The sequence below is a fragment of the Ambystoma mexicanum genome, chromosome 8, assembly GCF_040938575.1.
Source record: "Ambystoma mexicanum isolate Mex_15411 chromosome 8, UKY_AmexF1_1, whole genome shotgun sequence".
NCBI lineage: Eukaryota > Metazoa > Chordata > Amphibia > Caudata > Ambystomatidae > Ambystoma > Ambystoma mexicanum.
The window spans coordinates 353,777,895-353,796,304 of NC_090929.1; the positions used below are offsets into that span (position 1 = coordinate 353,777,895).

Sequence of the window (18,410 nt, forward strand, 5' to 3'; positions counted from 1 at the left end):
CTCTGACAAACTAGCCTGCTCCAAAGGCAAGACAGAGTCTCTGTCCTCTAGAAGAAGAGGGTCCATATCCAAGCCTGCGTCTCTGCGGCTTCTAACATCACAGCCACACTCTTTAAAATGTGCATGGAGTTGGCCAATCCTACTGCAGTCTCCACCTCTCCTGTTCCCTCCCAGGCTCTCTGTACGACTCTGGCCTGTTACTTCACCACTAAAACTTTTCCTCTCTTTCCTCGTCCTCTCCCTCTCCGGCCCCATTTGGTTCTCTCTCCTCTTCCTTTTTCCTCCTTCGCTCTGACACGTGACGCTGTATCTATACAAGTCTGATCTATGAAAGTGTCATCCAAACAGTTGCTCCTCTGCACCAGCAGAACCATCAAGGGCCAGATTGCTACCCTCGCTCCAGCCTTGGCCGATTTCTGCAATCACTCTTTCACCACTGGATCTTTCCCCTCTCTCCTCAAATACTCCCTTGTGCACCCCCTCTTAAAAAGTCGTCTTCCAATCCTACATGTCCGGCAAACTATTGCCCGATTTCTATCATTCCTTTCCTGGGCAAACTCCTGAAAAAGCTGGCCATCTACCAGTTTACCCTCCACACTGAATCTCTTGGCTGTCTCATGACCATCAGTCTGGCTTCAGAGCAGCCAGAGGCACGGAAAGTTCTCTCCTGAACACCTGTGAAGATCTGCTCTCTAAACTCGACTCCAGCTCTCCCTCTGTCCTCATCCTCCTTGACCTTTCCTCTGCTTTCGACACATTCAATCACGCCACCCTGATCAACAGACTCTGTGTGAACCTGGGCATCACAGATCAGGCCCTGGCGTGACTGGCCTTCTTCCTCCTGGACCATCCCTCCCAGGTCCAACCTGGGTCCTTTCTCTCCACATTTGGTCTCCCCAAAGGCTTTATCTTCTCCCCCTTGTTCTTCAGTGTCTATCTGGCCCCTTTGTCCCACCTGATCTCCACTTTTTCTGCTAACCTTCAGTGTTATGCGGATGACACTCTGCTCTCATTCAAGATTCCCTCAGCCTCCTTTCCTCCCTCGCTCATTCCTGGCTGTCTGCCCACGATTCAGGATTGGTGCGCCTCCAACAAACTTTGCCTTATTGCCAGTAAGACAGAGATCCTTCTCATTGGACCCCTGCTCCCTCTTTCCCCCTCTCACTCTGGCTACCCTCCTTGTGCCCTCTACCTTCGCCTTCCTGTGAAACAAAAAAACCTTGGCGTCTTCTTCGACTCCACTCCCCCTTTCTCTCCTCACATCACGACCTTGTCAAAGAGGCCCACTTCCAGCTGCACCTCCTTAGAGGTATTCTACAATTTCTCACTTTCTCGCAGAAGCTCACTGTCTCCAGAGCCCTGGTTTCCTCCAGGCTGGACTACTGCAACAGCCTATTTCTCAATCTGCCTACCTCTACTCTTCGCCCCTGCAATTAATCCAGAACAGGACTGCAAGACTTATCCTTGGCCTCAAGTCCAGGGACCTTATCTCTCCAGCCCTGAAATCTCTCCACTGGCTTCCAGTGGCTGCAAGGATGAACCTCAAGACCCTCTGCATCTCCATAAGTCTTTCTGGGGCCAGGGCCCACACAACATCCAACTCTCTCTTCCAAAATACCTGCATTTTAGAGCCCTTTGATCAGCTACCTCCAACACTCTGAGGGTCAGACACTTCTCCAGGCAGAGAGTGGGGGATAGATCTCCCTCCTCTGCAGGTGCCTCCCTCTGGAACAGCCTCCCTTCCCCTTTCAGACTTGAGCTGGACCACCTGAATTTACAGAAGCAGCTCAAGACCCTCCTTTTCTCCTCTGCCTTCTCTCTCTCGCTCTCTTGTTAACTTACCTGTCTGCTGCACCAACTGGTTGCTTGTTTCCCTCAGAGTCTCACTGGGTACCAGGCTCCTTCCATGACCAGTCTTCCTTTGCACTGCCTTCTGTCCTTCCACGTGCTTATGGGCTGTAACTATAACTCCTACAGCTCCCTTGCCTCCTTGCACTTACCTAGAGCCGGGCTACACTTACTCAGAGCTATGCAACCCTGATCGCGCTCCCCCGCCTTTCCTCTCCATTGCACTTTCCCCCTCTCCTTCCCCTTGCACTTCTATTGTCACAGTTGCACGATCCAAACGATGCAAGGCATAGTAGGATCGTTTGTCTTGTCCTCCCTATGTCCTCCCTCTCTTATCTTGTGGTGCCTAGAAACACTTGTGTACAGGCGTGTTATAAATACCATATCATTGCATTTCATTTCATTGCGGTCAGGAAGATCGTTTTAAGTGTTAGCATCCTGAGAGGGCAAGAATGGAGAGGTTCGAAGGGCTTCCCCGTCAGATGTCTCGGTACCAGATTTAGACCCCACATCGGAACAATAAAAGGGACTGAGGGAAAAAGATTTGTCAATCCTTTCAACAATTGAATGACAATAGGAATCTTGAAATGGGATCCTTCATCTGGCGTGTGCTTGAAAATAGAATGCGCCGCCAGGTATCCTTTTACCGTGGAGACTTGGACACCAAGCTGGGCTAAATGAAGTAAAAAAAGACAAGTGTTACAGGTGAAAGGATCAAACTTCTTCTCCCTGCACCAGCTGTGAAACTTTTTACAACGGCAGCGGTACAGGGATTTTGGTGCTGGCCTTCCGGCTGAGAGCACCACATCCATCGCGTCCTTCAGAAGGTCCCAATCTTTGTATATTACCCTTTCAGAAACCAGGCGTGAAGATTCATAGTACTGATTTCTGTATGAAGGAGACGGGAGGGCAGATGGCCATCTCTAGAAGGTCTTGGTACCACGTTCTCCTTGCCCAATCCCGAGCAATCAGGATCATTGATTTCCCGAACTTCCTCAACCTCCTGATGACATGAGGAATGACAGGGACTGTCGGAAACAGGTACAGAAGCGGAAAAAATGTCCAGTCCACTACGAATGCATCCGCTAGAGCTCCTCTTTGAGGGAATTCCCTGGAGCAGAACAGGTCACACTTCTTGTTGACACTGGTTGCAAACAGATCCACTTGAGGGGTTCCCTAAAGGGCGATGATCTCCAGAAGGACTACCTGAGCCAACTCCCACTCACGGAAGATCGTGCTCTGCCTGCTCAGAGCATCCGCGCTGTGTTTTCTTCTCTGGCTCGATGAACGGCCAATAGAGAGATTCCTTCTCTTAGTGCCCGGACCCAGCGCTGCATTGCTTCTCTGCACTGAGGTAGTGACCCTACACCTCCTCTCTTGTTGAGGTAATCTATGGGCACGTCTTGTCCGTTATTACTAGGACATTCTTCCCCATACCAAGGGCAGGAAGGCCATCAGTGCAAGTCTGATTGCCCTCAGCTCTAACAGGTTGATGTGAAGTCTGGACTCCGACGGAGACCAGTGACCGCTGATTGAAAGGTCTTTCATGTGGGCTCCCCATCCTGTAAGGGAAGCGTCTGTCACAATTGTCCTCTCCGGCCATTCTTTGCCAAAATGTTCTCCTCTCTTTATATTCTCTCGGCAGGCCCACCAAGGAGATCCTGGGCGACCTTGTTCGGGACCAGAAGTAGGTCTGTCATTCTTCTGGAGAATTGAGACCAATGTGATCTGAGATCCCACTAAAGGGATCTCATTCTCAGTCGGGTTTCTAGCAACAGAAAAATGAAGGTTGCCATGAGGCCGAACAACCTTAGAAAGGCCGGAAGATGTTGGGCACTCAAACGTTTGGACCATTTTGTGAAAGATGTTGAGCCCTTAACTCGGGGTACAAGGCTTTTCCCGAGGCTGAATCCAGGATAGCTCCAATAAATTGAAGCTTCTGTGTTGGTGTCAAGTGGGACTTCTTGAAGTTGAGGGGGAAGCCCAGCTTGTGGAGGAAATGGCAAGTGCGACTGAGGCGATTCTGGGCCTGTTCCGGAGAACAAGCCCTGATCAACCAGTCGTCCAGATAGGGTTGATGTGAATCCCCTCCCTTCTTAGACTTGCTGCCACCACTGCCATAAGCTTGGTGAAGACCCTTGTGCTGAGGTGTGCCCGAATGGCAGAACTCGAAACTGATAACCAGAACCGCCAACTGCGAACCTTAGTGACCTTCTGTATTTTAGATGAATGGGCCCGTGAAAATAAGCGTCCTGACTGTCCAGTGACACCACCCAATCCTGGAGTCGAAGGGCCTGAGGAATATGCAGAAGAGTTACCATCTTGAACTTCTCCTTCGTGAGGAACTTGTTCAAGCGTCTCAAGTCCAGAATGGTTCTCACTCCTCCGTCCTTCTTGGGTATTTGGAAATGAGGAGAGTACCATCCCTGAACCCTATCCGCTGCAGGTACTAACTCTATCGCACCTTTCTCCAACAGGATAAGAATTTCCTGTCAAGGAGCAGATCCGGATCTAAAATAGAGTGGCCTCTCGGGGAGGGGGGGGGTACCAATCTGGAAGTTTTGTCAGAAATGGAAGGCTGTTGTCGTGGGCCACTGTCTGCAGCACCCAAGCATCCAAGGTTATGCCCGCCAGTTCTCGAGATGCTGAGTCAGCCTGCCCCCCACCACAGTTTTGTGTGCAAAGGAATCAAAGGGGTTTTGAAGTTGTTGCTGCTGCAGCTGTGGGTAAGGCAGCTGAGGCTGAGAGGGAGATTCTTCCTCCTCTACCTCAGGACTCGCATGGAGTCCTTACATGTCCCCGTTAGTGAATTGGCCTCTTCCCCTTGACACAGATGAATAAAATCGAAAGGGATGCCCTCTCCAAGAATGAGAAGAACCCTGAGGTTGGGTAGGATGGTGAATTGCTGCTCCTAGGGATTTTGCTGCTGTTTTTGAATCTTGCAGCTTCTCCAAGCTGTCAGCTTTTTTTCCAAATAACTGGCACCCGCTAAAAAGCATGTCCATTAAGTGTGCCTATACATCAGGTGCAAAACCAGAATCACTGACCCATGCAAAACGTCTTGAGACTGTGCTGACTGCCATTGACCTAACTGAATACGCAGAATCCAATCCAGATTGTAGTAATTGGCACATTGCCTCCTTGCCTTCTTGGACCAAGTTTAAGAATGCATCCCTCTCCTCACCTTCTGGGATGTCTTCTGCTGGCAAGGCAGCGATGTCCCATAAGGTATGGGAGTACTTGGATAAAGCCCAAGTTGCAGTGATAGATTTTAATACCATACTTCCAGCACTAAAGACCCTTTTTCCCAGGACATCTATCTTTTTATCATCCTTATCAGGTGGAATGGAAGGGTACACGGAAGGTCTCGAAGATGACGTTGCCGCCTGTACTACTAGACTTTCTGGGGTCGGGTGCCTGGATAAAAATAGAGTGTCTATAGAAGCAGCCCTATATTTTTCATGAATTTTTTGTTCGCTGCTGACGTGGTGTCAGGCTTAAGTCAGTTCTCCAAAATCCTGGACCTCAAAGCAGTGTGAAACGGCAGTGCCGCTTCTTTTGGTGGCCCACTGTCTAGGATGTCTATGAGATTGTCCTTCTCTTCTATGTCAGCTGGCTTTCCCCTACCAAGATACTCCGTTACCTCTCTCATCACTGTTCTATAAGAAGGATCAGAGTACCCTGATACATGGGGATTCGCAAAGTCAGTTTCTGGGGAAGTTTCCAGACGGCTAGCTTATTTCAATGCCTCCACAAGATTTGTCATCCTAGATTTCTCCGAGACAAGTTCTTCGGGTACATTAGGAGCACCATACTTGTATCCAAAGAGAACATCTTGGTGGTCCTCTTTCTCGAAAATAGATTCCATAGACCTGAAAAAAATGGTCTTGATAGAGGCTTAAAAGTTTTCGATGTCTCGACCGGAGGTTTGTAAACATTTGAAGGCACTGATGGCACCAACGGTGTTGAGGGCGTCAAAGAAAGAAGCAGCGTTGATGCCTTCACCGATTTCAACGAATGCTTCAACACAGGCTTTGAAGGCCCAGGTGTCTCAATTGTTGAGGAAGAAGAACCCACCTTCATCCTTGTGTCTCGACGAAGACTCCTTCGACACATGTCAAGGAACATTTCTTCCTGGGCTCTCTGGCGCACAAGAAGCTGAGGCTACAGGCACCCTGCCGGTTTTGTACGAAGCGGTGCATTTAGCAGACTTTTTCAGATCTTTTGGAGGGGCTCTCGTAGGGACACTCGGAGCAGCTTTATGAAAAACCTCCAACATCTTAATCTAAACTTTTCCTAGTGAGCCGAGGATGCCGACTTATTTGGGAAAGTAACCGTCCTGTCAGGTGAGGAGGAAGAAGAAAACAGCGACCTGTGGCATTGCTACTTTGACTTGTTTATGGGAGCAGGATGACGAGTGTCGAGACCTAAACCTCGAGCACTTTTGGTGTTTAGTGTGCTTTTTCATCAGGGAAGCATCACTTGAGTCATCCGAGGACCTCCTTTTTGATGGGTTAACAGAAAGGAATTTTGATGGGGCCCTACTTGCCACGCGTTTCCCCTTCCTCTCTCGCAAGGCCTTCAGTCATTGATTGGCAGGAACAGCAGTCATCTTCTTTGTGGTCCTCTCCCAGGCACCACAAACAGACTCGATGCGGGTCTGTTATGGACATTTTTGCTCCACAATCAGAACCCTGCTTGAACCCTGTTTTAGGTGTCGACATCATTTTCAATTTCTCGAAGAAACGCAGTAAAATGTCGCTGAGGCCGTCAGCAGCTCGCTAGCATTCAGAAAAACGGAACTGAGTAGCAGTCGTTGCGCATGCTACTTATGCCATCGTTGACGTCACAGCGAAAGACAGTACGTAGGCCTTCAAGGCCGACGACTTGATGCTACACGGAGCCCGATACTTGAAAAAAAATATTCCCAAGCAAGCAGGTTTGAGTATCAAAGATGAGGAATAAGTGGGAGAACACAATCCATTCGAAGAACACATTACTTACCTCTCTGTAATGTTCTTTCTGATGGATGTTGCCCCCACACATTCCTCATCACCCTCCCAACCTATGCCACTTGGCGTATAGCTAGTACAACATGGTTCTGCGGTCCCTCAGCATCAGAGTGCTACAGAAAAAGGGCGGATAAGGTCACGGGTGCAGCACCTCTTTATGTACTGGCCCACCATCATGTTGGGCACATAAGGACATCTAGAGGAGCTGACACAGCGATGTGCTGTCCCCGTCTGGTGGTGGATAAGTTCAAGAATAGCAGCTGCGTTGGGAGATAGATGTCAAAGATGAGAAATCCTTGGAAGGAACATCCACCAGAAATAACATTACAGAGAGGGAAGCAATTTGTTCTTCCATGTGCCAATCTATGTGATGACTTAAGGTGCTGTCTCCTGCTGAATAGTGACATCTCATGCCACTCTAAACAGCAAGGAACAGAGTGAACCTGAGAGCGCAAGCAATGGCCCATTACTGCTGATTAACGTGATGCCCACCCCCTTTGCTGTATTGTCAGGTTTGCAATTCTGTTCTGTTTCTAACAGCTAACTCTCAACTTGCTAACCTGGCACCTGCAAAACTCTATAATAGCACCATCCACCTGTCTCCCTATCTGCAGACAATGAGCATCACACAAATCAGGTACTTGCTAGGCATCCCAAGCTTACCAACCACCATCACCACCTCACCATACCCTATTCTAACCCACACTCATGAGACAGGCTGTTGCTCTGGCTAATACCAACACCTAACAAAACAAACACATATTGCACCAGCACTCAGCCAACCTGCCTCAAAGAGATGAACTAATAGAAATCTCTGTTCTGTTAACACTAACCCACCTTTTTACTTGTTGGACTTGAAGCGCTAAGAGTCCATGCAAATAGAAAAAGCTGTGAAATAGAAGTACCAGCAAACATAACATCACAGAGTTAACTTTTACTTTAAGAATTAAAATGTAAGGGACATGCATTCATTTCCTAAGCATAATCACTCTAGCATACTGACACAATCAGGGAATTCTGAGCATCTTCTCACATCACATGAAATCGCCATTCCCACTTGTAGAGTTCTATCTAACTGAACAATGGCTTTCTCTTCTTCTTTCTAGGCCCAGATGATCTTCCTGAACTGCGGGCATGTCTGCTGCTGCTCCAATTGCAGTGAAGTCTTGCGTACCTGCCCTCTGTGCCGCAAGGACATCATTCAGCGCATACGCATATATCACAGTGTATAGCATCATAAGGAGCCCCTTGTTGTCCAGAGCCTCTAGCCACAGTTGACGGTGGCCTATTTGTGATTCAGCAATTTGGTGCTTCTGATAAGACAACTCAGGGTACCAGTTGTAGAGTGGTGACTGTTGTTTGAGCCAACATGCTGTTGTGAAGGACCAATATGAGAACTAGGAGTGAAGATAGTTTCCAGGGTGGACATGTTAACTTTCTAAGAAATTGGGGAATCTTTGGAAACTGTAACATTGAGCTTTACTGTAAAACATGTCCATGCTTTCTTTAATATATCTGATTTGCCAGAAGGTGGTTAAAGGCCAGAGCTATTAGTTTGAGACCTGTGCTACAGCAAAGTAACAGTTTTCATTCCCTTCATCCCAACAGCAGGTTTCATTTTCTTACCCTGGTCCACACATGTTTGCCTTACTACTTAAGTGGGATGCTTAGGGTGTTTATATGAAATGGGTATCAGGCTTGAGATTTCATAATCTGTGTATCTTTACTGTTTTCTTACATCTCTTATGCCCTTAGCACTGATGGCTAAATGTCCTTCAAGGATAGTGGTTGGATCGGTTCTGTGTGAACATGTCCCTTGTGAAAATGTCACCAGGTAGGCAATTATTTTCCCCATGCACCCATAAAAGACTTCCCGCCACATATTCTAGGACTGGTATTAATTACAATTCTAACTCCAGTCCTAGAATATTTGAAGAAAGTGCTTGATTTTCATGGGAGTGCAAATTTGGGGAAAGGTTACCCCCTGGCAAATTTTTCCCAGGCAACTTTATGAATGTATACCGTTGGGTCACAACATTCCACAGAGTCTGGTCTCTTCTGTATAGCTATTTCAGGAAGGGTCCAATCACCAGATCCATGTGAAATATTCTTGTAAAAGTGATCGCCCTTACCCCAAACACTGATATCCCTGCTGCACTGCTCAGCGGCTTATTACTTTCATTTTTATAAATGGACTCTTCAAGTAGGGCGTAAAGGAGTACAATGGATCAGTGAAGTCATGGTAAAAGGTGGTGGAGAGCTAAATTAGCTAAGTGAAATTGTAGGAGGAAAGTAAAATGAAATCAAAGGAATGGTAAAGAAAATTACATTATTGGATGGATTAAGTAGATAATCAACATGGAGGACATTAACGGTCATAGAAAATTGCTAAGGAAAAACATGTGGTACTAAAAATGGCACGAGGGCATACCTGTTTACCTCCTATACAACGATTGGCTGATAGCTTGTTGGGTTGCCCAATGCAGTGTTCGTTATGAATGGTTGGCTGTTATATTAATCAAGGTTCACATAAAAGAATATGGGAAGAGTCTTAGAATGCCAAACCAACAGTCTTTGATGGCAGGATTTTTAGCTCAACTGTAATTTCAACATGGTCATGTTAAAACTGCTCAATCAGGAGAATACATCATTAGGTTGAGCATTGGATCAGTCACATTACAATTGGGGGAGGAGGGGACAACAGTAACACCATGTTTATTGTTAACCATATCTGGCCCCCACATGTCCAGCTAGGATTTGCAGCCCTAAATCCTTTTGCCTCTCGTCAACACATATGTGATACTTATTTCCTGTTTTATGTCTGAATGTTTAATCCTTGCCTTATGTCTCTGTGTGGCCCCCATTGTCCGTTACTCCTGTCCGTTACTCCTGTGTCTCGTACCCTTTCATGCAGACTCATGGAACATCCATCCTATGTTAATGGAAAGTAAACATTTTCAACAGCAAATTCCTTTGTAAGATGCGCATGTGTTGAACGTCATGGTCCTGCTCCGGTAGGCCACGCTCTCAGACTTTGCTGACCAGTCCTTTTATCACTGCCGATAGACCCCCCTTCCCTTCCCCCTTTTCAACAATTTTTTGGGAATTACCCTGCATACCTCCTGGCTCCAGCAATTCTTCTCTGTGATGGCCTACACAACGTAAGCTATTTTCTATGTGCAGGTCTTCGCGCGCAGGTTTGTGGATTTGCACGCTCTCTGTTTAGAATGCTCGAGCCTGTCTATAGTGGAACCTGTACTTGTTGTTTGATGCAGTGTCTTACTGTCCTCTGAAATAACAGCTGTTACGCTGGTAAGACATCTTCCACAGTCCTCCAGTGGCTAGGTTTGAACAATTCCTGAAGGACAAAAAGAATTCCAGGTAGGTGAACTATGTACCAATGGTTTACTTGGCCTTCCATCCTGGTGATATTTTCCCTAGTATCACTATCTGCTTGAGGGGCTCACAGTCCTGATGTGACTCGCCACAACACAACCGGGGGTAATAGCAAGGCCTCCGTCAAAGGAGCTAGTAAGTGCTCAAGCTCAGGGCCAGAACCATCCTGTTTCTGGGAAGAGTCCTGAGGGGTCACATCAGTGTCCTTTGCTTTCCACCACATTTCATACTGGGGATCCTCCTTCGAGGACCTTGTACCTTATACCGTGCCATGCCCAAGAAAATGCTGGTTGCTTGGCTTATGCCTCAAGTTTCCCGGGAACCTAATCAACACTTGGCCAGGGAACATGTGCCGGTGAAGCCCTCAAAGGTCACAATCGACATATATCCAAGTGTTCAAAAGATGGGTTATCGTGCAGAACCCTCATGCATTGACGTTGGCCCCAGTCATGCAAACTGGTTAATGCTGTTCATGCATGTGTCCCATTATTGTGCTGGGCATGTTACAGAGCACATTGCTCCATACTTCTGTCCTTTTTCTACCAGGCAATCATCCAAGAGGGATGCAACAGGGCCCTGCCTATTAGCCATGGCACCCTGTAGGACCTGGTCCCTCCTATCCCTCTGGTGAGGATTGCGATTGCACCTGCCATGAGATCTTAATTAGGTAGGTTAACAGTGCATCTGCTTCTTTAGTATCTTTTCTGTCACACTTTCCCTTTAGACCTACCATGCTTGCTGTGGTTGTCACAGCTACATTGGCCTCTCTACTCTCGGGCCAATTGCCTGACAAGGCTCCCCTGCCATGTACCTCTTTCCTCTTCATGGTTCTGCCTTTCCGTAGTCATTCTTCTGCTGCCTTCACCAGTTCCCCTACATGCATTTCTGCTGATGATTTGCCTTATGTCAATGAGAACGACTGAATGGAGATGCTAATGAACCAGATGGTCAAGAAAAGTAGACCCCTTCCTCCATTTTCGCATTCCATGAACATATGAAGGTGACAATGACGTTCCTTGGTATCCACTTACCTAAGGCGGCCACATCGGGAGTCTTGGCCCCTCCAATGTCTAGTAGAGCAAATCTGTGTTCCGAACCTTCAGAAAGATGTCTTGACAGTGGTGCAGAAAATTGGGGAAAAGCCTCACTCTGTTATACTGGTTAACAAAATAATTGATATGAGACACCAGTTGGTCCCCTACCTAGCATCCGAATCACAGCTGTTATGCTGCGGGGTAAAGCCTCCACCTCCCCTTCTCTTCTTCATTGGCTTGGGTTGCCTTGAGCAAAGATAAGTTTGTAGACAATTCAGACACTTTGCTGACGGCCTTTAGTCGGGGATTGCAGAAGGATCGTGTGGCTTTACAGAGGAATCTTCCTTTAGACAAACAGGCTGCATTCATAGAATATCTTTATGAAGCTTAACAGGTGGCTGGAGATCTCATGCAATCCTCACTACCTCATATCGATACAGCATCACAAAGTATGTTCCTGGATGCCGACATGAGGGGACAGGCTTGGGCTAGGACATCAAAGTTTAATACTGATATCCAAGACAACATTTGGATTTGCCATTGGTCCGCATCAAGCTATTTCATTACCTAACAGATGAAGAGCTCTCAAAATAAGTCTTCATCCCAGACAACCAAGACATTGGTTTCCTTTAAACATAATATCATTCTTTTATGTTATGGAGAGGTCCCCAGCAGTCAGAAGAAAGCTGCAGTGAACAACTCCTACGTGTTTCCTCTCCTCCTCTTTGGAGGGCTGGATGACCATTTCAGTTGACCCTTGGATATCCTCGATTGTGGGCAGGCATTATTGTTTGATGCTTCTCAGCCCCCATAACCCTCCACCCACCTCCGTTCCAGACTTAGTGACTATCTTTAGAGGGGTGACCAATCTTTTTTGTGGGTTGGGTTTCTTCTTTGGTCTATTTATGATATGCAAGAAGGCTCAGGCATGCCAGCATAACATCATGTACCTATCTCACCTAAATCTTTCTCTCTCAAAGCAATTCTAGATGATTCCTCCCACTCAGATCCATTGTTCCTAGAACCATAGGGACTGGTTATGTATGCTGGATCTGAAGACTTCCTACCAGTACATCCTCATCTGGCCTCCTCATCAACTATTCCTGTTCTCTGGGCACCTCTCATTTTCAATTTAGTGATAATGTATTGCTCCACCTTCGGGTGGGGGTATGAGGGGCTATGCCTGAATGCCTCTACACTCAAGATCTCTGGTCATCCTTAAAAGGCTTGTTGTAACACATCAATCTTCTGGAATTAAATGCTATTTTTCTAGCACTCAAGATATTTCCTGTTATTTAGAGAAAGAACATTCTGTAACTCATGGACAGCACAGCAGCTATTTCTTATGTGAAAAAACAGCGTGAGATGAAATCATCATGACTCTGCATGCTAGCTTAACAGCTAGGGGTGTGGACCTCTCTACAGAACATTGAATGGGAACTTCTCTCGCATTCGAACCTAAGCAGTCCACAAGTGGACTTCTTTGCTACTCATCTGAAATTCAAGTGCTTTAAGTGTCCTTGCTATGTGTTGTGGATGAGCAGAGGTCCCTCTTCCTAGGGCGATGCTCTGTTCACCAAGCGGGACAACAAGAGCACTTAATCACTTCTCCTGATTCCAATGATCCCCATGTTGGTTCAAAGGTTCATGAGGTGCAACGTTGTTCGATGATTCCCATAGTTCCTTGTTGGCAGGCCAGGTTCTGGATCTCAACCTTATGAGTCATCCTAAAATACTTCTCCCAAGTTACTTCGATCTTCATAGCCAGCAGTGAGAATTGTTGATCTATCCCTCATCAATAGATGAGCTTGTCAGCTTTGTTAACCATTTCTAAAAATGGTATGTCTGTGATCTAGGAAGCCAGAACTCATCCTACTCGAGAGCAATATCCCAGCAAACGGTAGAATTTTTGTCCGTGGTCGCTTCAGGGACCTTACTCATCTCGAGTCCACCTTGGATTTGGTTATTTCCTTTGCTTCCTCCTTGGGTAGATTTGGGTGCAGGCAGATACCTGTCGCACCTACCTTGCTGCTCTCTTTTGAAACCCTGTGGTTAAAAAGCACCTGAAAGGGTTCTCTAGTCTGTTCCTTCATGTCCATTACTGCAACGCAATGATCAAGTAACTTCAATCACTTTCCATTCCGCCCACCCTGCCTGGAGGAAAGGCATCCTAACATGCCCAGGGATAAGATGGTGCTCCTCACTACCCCTTCCTTGTTAGCCAAAATGTATATAGCTTTTGACATGAGTCAGGAAATCTTCCTACCTACCTTTTTACCTAACCCGTCATCCGATTCAAAAAGGATTTTGCTCAGCTTAGATTTGTTTAGGACACTTAAGATTTTCTTGGTCAAGACAAAATCAAAGGCTACAAGGTTCAGAAGTGGTCTCATCCAAAAGGCATGCATGTTCACGCAGTCAGGGGAAAAGGTGGCCTCTGTGTCCTTTCAGAGGCATGCAAAGCAGCAATCTCTGCCTCTTCCTCAACATTGTTCTCCCACTTGTATGCTTAGTTTGGTCAGGCCTTGTTAAAAAACCCTTGTGGTTCAGTTTGGGGTCCATTGAGTCTATTGCTGTGGAATGTCCCTTAATCATGGAGGAAAGGGGAAGAGATGTAAAATTATGTAAAACTTACGAGAGTAACCTGAATACTGCAAGTCCATAGTCCTCTCTGCTCCATACACACCCCTCTAAATTATTGAACCGCGATGGAAATGGACTGCAAGTCGAAGCCTTAGGACGTGGCAGGGTGGGGTTGGGACCACATATTGTGCCTGTGGATCTACTTCTTTGAAGTTTATGATGTATTTTGCTGTACAAAAGGCACTCCTGTACTCGTTGGGACCAGCATCCCATAAGTATGGTGAAAAGTGGCCTATGAACTAGAACATCAGTAGTCACTATGATGAGCCTTTGTTGGGTGGCAGATACTTTACAGGTGGCCCATCCTGTCTGCCCATGTGCCTTGTGTTTGAGACACAGAGGCCCAATATGATCTACAGTATCAACATGCAATATGTGCTTCCACATTGAGTGGTAACTGGCCATATTTTACACTTCCCCCAGAAAAGCCGTTGTATGATGTAGCTTTAAATAAGGAACATCTATTCACCTTTTTACAAATTCAAACATGTAAAATCACATTGCCCGGGTTCTGCTATTGAATTAAAACAATGTTTTTTTTAAATATGGGATTCCTTTTGCATCAAACGTGTTAATGAACATACCCCAATATATACTCTTCAGGGATCTCTGCTTGCTCTTATGCCATGCTTGTCCCACAAATCCCAATAATTGCAGAGTTTGGTGAAATTGATGGGAGGGACCCACAATGGTACATCCAAGTTACAAAGTCCCATGGTGTAATGTAAAGTTTTCAACAATATTTATATTGAATTTAAACACATTGCACCATTGGTTGTATTCATTATTTGGAAATATAATTCTGTTCAATAGTTATATTACAAAAACATAAATTCTGTTTTACAAAAATGAATACCGCAAACCTTGACTTTTTGTCCGAAAATTATCAATTTGCAAGAGTCTCATGTGTTCAAGTAAGTTTAATTAAATACTGTAGCTACAAGATGATACATCTCATTCAGTTGCTGACACATTGATTTACCTCATCGTTCAAGATTCTTTAAAGTCCTCCAGTCAATCATAGACGTAGTTAGAGTTTGATCAAAGGAAAGGGCGTTTTACTTCATACATGTGTCTAAATGTGTCTCATATGCTCAAAGTTGAAAAGCTTCTCTTCTCCAACCTGTATCTTGATGTTGTGCCTCCCGTCTGTTTTGCTTTCACAAAGTGCCTGGATATGTTACATTGAACTCTTAGCCATATTCTCCCCCAGTGAACTGAATAAAAACCTTGGACGCTGGAGAGCAATTATTCATACAGATACCCAACTGCACTGCTAAATGGCTCTTTACAGCCTCTTTATTCATACCATCGACAAAAACAATAAATTAATGGATAAATGAAGCAAAAATACTAAATTAATAAGTGCATGCTATACATGCAAAGAATAAAAGAATTCTGAATAAAATACATCACCATTGACACAGCTGCAGAAAACATCCTCATCTCGCCAGAAGTTACTGAAAAGCCCCAAAACAGTCAAGGAGAGAGATCTCTGCATCAACGGATCTGGAGTGAGGCGTCCATCCTGAAAGTGAAGCTTTCTACCTGAGCGCCTCAGTGCTCCTTGTTTTAAGCCTTCCATAATCAGGGGCTGGCACCTTCCAGAACCTTCTGGCTCTCGAAGTTTCTACCCGTTGGCAGCTCTCATGGGCCCCTGGCCGGAGTGACCCATGGTAATCTTCAAGGAGCAGAACTCTTCCCATTCTCAATAACGCATGAAAAGAACTCCATAGCTCAAATTCAGTTTTGACAATGTCCATGGTAACGTTATGAGGTACCAGGCGGCACCTGCTTATCCTTTGCGCATCGTGTCCTTGGATGAGCAGTGCAAACTAACATAAGCAATGAATAACGGTGAAAACATGGTTACCAGTGGAATAGTACGAGCAATGCTTAAAATATGTTTATCCACTGAATAGTTCACATCAAGTACAGACTCCACTGAGGCCTGGAGCAAATCTCCACCATGGCTTTGAGTGCACCAGAATGCACTGCACACACGCGCCATGTTTTAGTGCAAAGCATTACACTGTCTTAAGCACCTCAATGGTGGGCACAATGTCTGTCTCTAATCATGTCCCTATTCCTTGCAGGCTCTGCATCTATGGGTGGGGTAGTCCACCAGCCGACAGAACTGCCACGTCCTCAGCACATCAAGTGCTGTTTTGTATACAGTGGCAGAAATAGCCTGAAAACAGCCACAGAGAGACAGGAACCTAATTATTAAAGGACTCATGACAAAATATGCATATTTAGAGAAAAATAACTGTAAGAAACAAGAACATGAGTGAGAAAAAAAAGTGAAAATTAAGGAAAAAGCAGATCTAAAACTTGAAATGTGGAAAAAGATTGTCTCACAAAAAAGAAAGCACTTTAGAAGTAAGAACTGTAGTGTTTAGATGTCCTTGCAGATGGTAGGTAAACTGTTATGTGGTTGCATTGCAATCTCGAGTTATTGCTCTGGTGGAAGTTTATAATTTTCAATGACCACAAATTCTATTTACACTCAGTACTTTTTAAAGTAAAGAATATGCAACTGAAATTGTTCTATGATCCATGGCAACAGTTGTGAAGGGGTAATGTATTTTTAAGACCTTAAATGAAGAACTATTGTAATATTTCCTTGGCATTGTTCTTGTGCGCATTTCCTTGACAGCTTACAGCTGATTCCTAGCCCCCTTTCTATGGTGTGGTCTGGTGTGGTGTGGTGCTCACTTAATTTAAAGCTAATTTATTAACTTACTGAGTAGTACCAAAGGCACGTTTATTATTTTTTGCCACTCGAAAAGAAGTCCATGCAGTTTGTCTGATTTGATCTGGGATACACTGAATCAGACACATTTGATTGGAATCTGGTTAGTATGGTATACCTACAGAGACATGCCCATGGAAATTCCCAAATAGAATCTGAAGTTTGAGTAGGGAGGGAAACTTCCAGTCTAGATGGACTTTCTCTTTATTTGCCATCAAATAATAGACCGGTGTAACGCTGCCAATGGCTTATGTCCACGCAGCACCTTTAGGTTGGGGAGGACCAGTGTTGGAAGGGTGCTGCTAAAAAGGTTCTCATCTTAACAGTTATACTGTCTTATGGCATCAATCCTACTTTTCATCTGAAGTGCAAGTAGAAGGAAAAGTCTATGCAAAGTCTGCATCAAGATTTGGGGGACTGCCCTGAGAATGTACACTGTACTATACAAAAACAAGGACATGAGAAATCTGTAATGAAGGAAGTATTGCTACCACGCATCACTGATGCGTGGTAGCATTATCCAAATATGCACAGACTAATCATGATTTTGATTTTCTTCAGGTATGTTTTATGGAATGGGAGATTAGCCTTTCATGTGCCCTTTTCAAACCAGATGCTTCTGAGCCCAGGAACTCACTGTGACATTTTCCATGCTGATTTGTATGTCAGTTGCATCCAAATTCTACTTCATCTGCACACTACTCTAGAGAGAATACAACTGTCAGCTGTACCCTACAACAAGCTCTGCGCTTCAGACAGGGAGAGCCCTGGTGTGTGTCCTTGCTGTGTGCTTGCTTGGAATCCACGATTAGGCAAGCCAATGTGCCATTGAAGTGTGCATGACTTGTGCATGCCAGCTGGAGAGCTGCATGTAATTCTGTGTACAGCTTGCTAGTACATCTCATCGTGGTTGAGCTGAATAGGGTTTTATTTATTGTCCTTTTTTCCCATGCATGGTTTGTTATTAATATAAATTGGGTTGTCGATGTGTTTTGTGCCTCCCTATAGATTGTAATCAATAAATTTTGTTTTTAAATTGCCTTACTTTTTAAAGAACATTTGTAAATATATATTGTGTTATGTGTGATTTGTAGTGAGATACATGCCACTGATGGCTGCTTCAAAGTATGAATAAAATTGTTACAATATGTGAACAAATCCATGTATGTTTTTTTTTCTTCCGCCCACCTATATTTGAGATCGAACAGTAGTTAAAAGCTTCAGCAAAAGTTTCAGCAATAATAAAAAAGGTAGTTCTGGCTTTCTGGACAAACACCCCGGGTTGCATGCCATTATAACTTGCAGCAAAATGATAAGACCTTTGTTAGTCATTTATTTATTGTGCATTCCTCCTCATTGATGTGTTCCTGCAGTGTTAGCTGGATCATGGAAACTTTTCCCAGGAGGGCGTGCTATGCTATTCCAGCATTGGGATACCTCGAAGCGGTCACTTCTCGACACCAGAATATTTATCAAAAAAGGGCACCTGGTTAATGCCTCGCTCTGCCCAGGTGGGTAATTGCGTATAACGAGGAAAGTGAGCGAGGTCAAGGGGTACCTGGCTGTTTAACGAAAGGTGCACTCACTCCTATGGGGGTACACGATGACTCCTAACATAGATGTATCAGGATGCTTTTCAGTACCACAGTTGGATTTTAATGAAACTGTAGTGAGTGTTAATAGATACACTTGACTGAGGTTTAACACAAGATACAACAGTAT

At 45.2% G+C, this 18,410-nt stretch overlaps 1 protein-coding gene across 3 annotated transcripts in view; it reads left to right on the top strand.

Moving 5' to 3' along the window:
• Positions 1 to 17,846, top strand: part of LRSAM1 (leucine rich repeat and sterile alpha motif containing 1) — a 3,131,994-nt gene extending 3,114,148 nt beyond the window's left edge. For all 3 annotated transcript variants that reach the window (XM_069609805.1, XM_069609807.1, XM_069609806.1), the window contains one exon: positions 7,967 to 17,846. In XM_069609805.1, the coding sequence (XP_069465906.1) occupies positions 7,967 to 8,092 (126 nt within the window). In that variant the 3' untranslated portion in view covers positions 8,093 to 17,846. The remainder of the gene's footprint in view (positions 1 to 7,966) is intronic.
• The last annotated feature ends 564 nt before the right edge of the window (positions 17,847 to 18,410 follow it).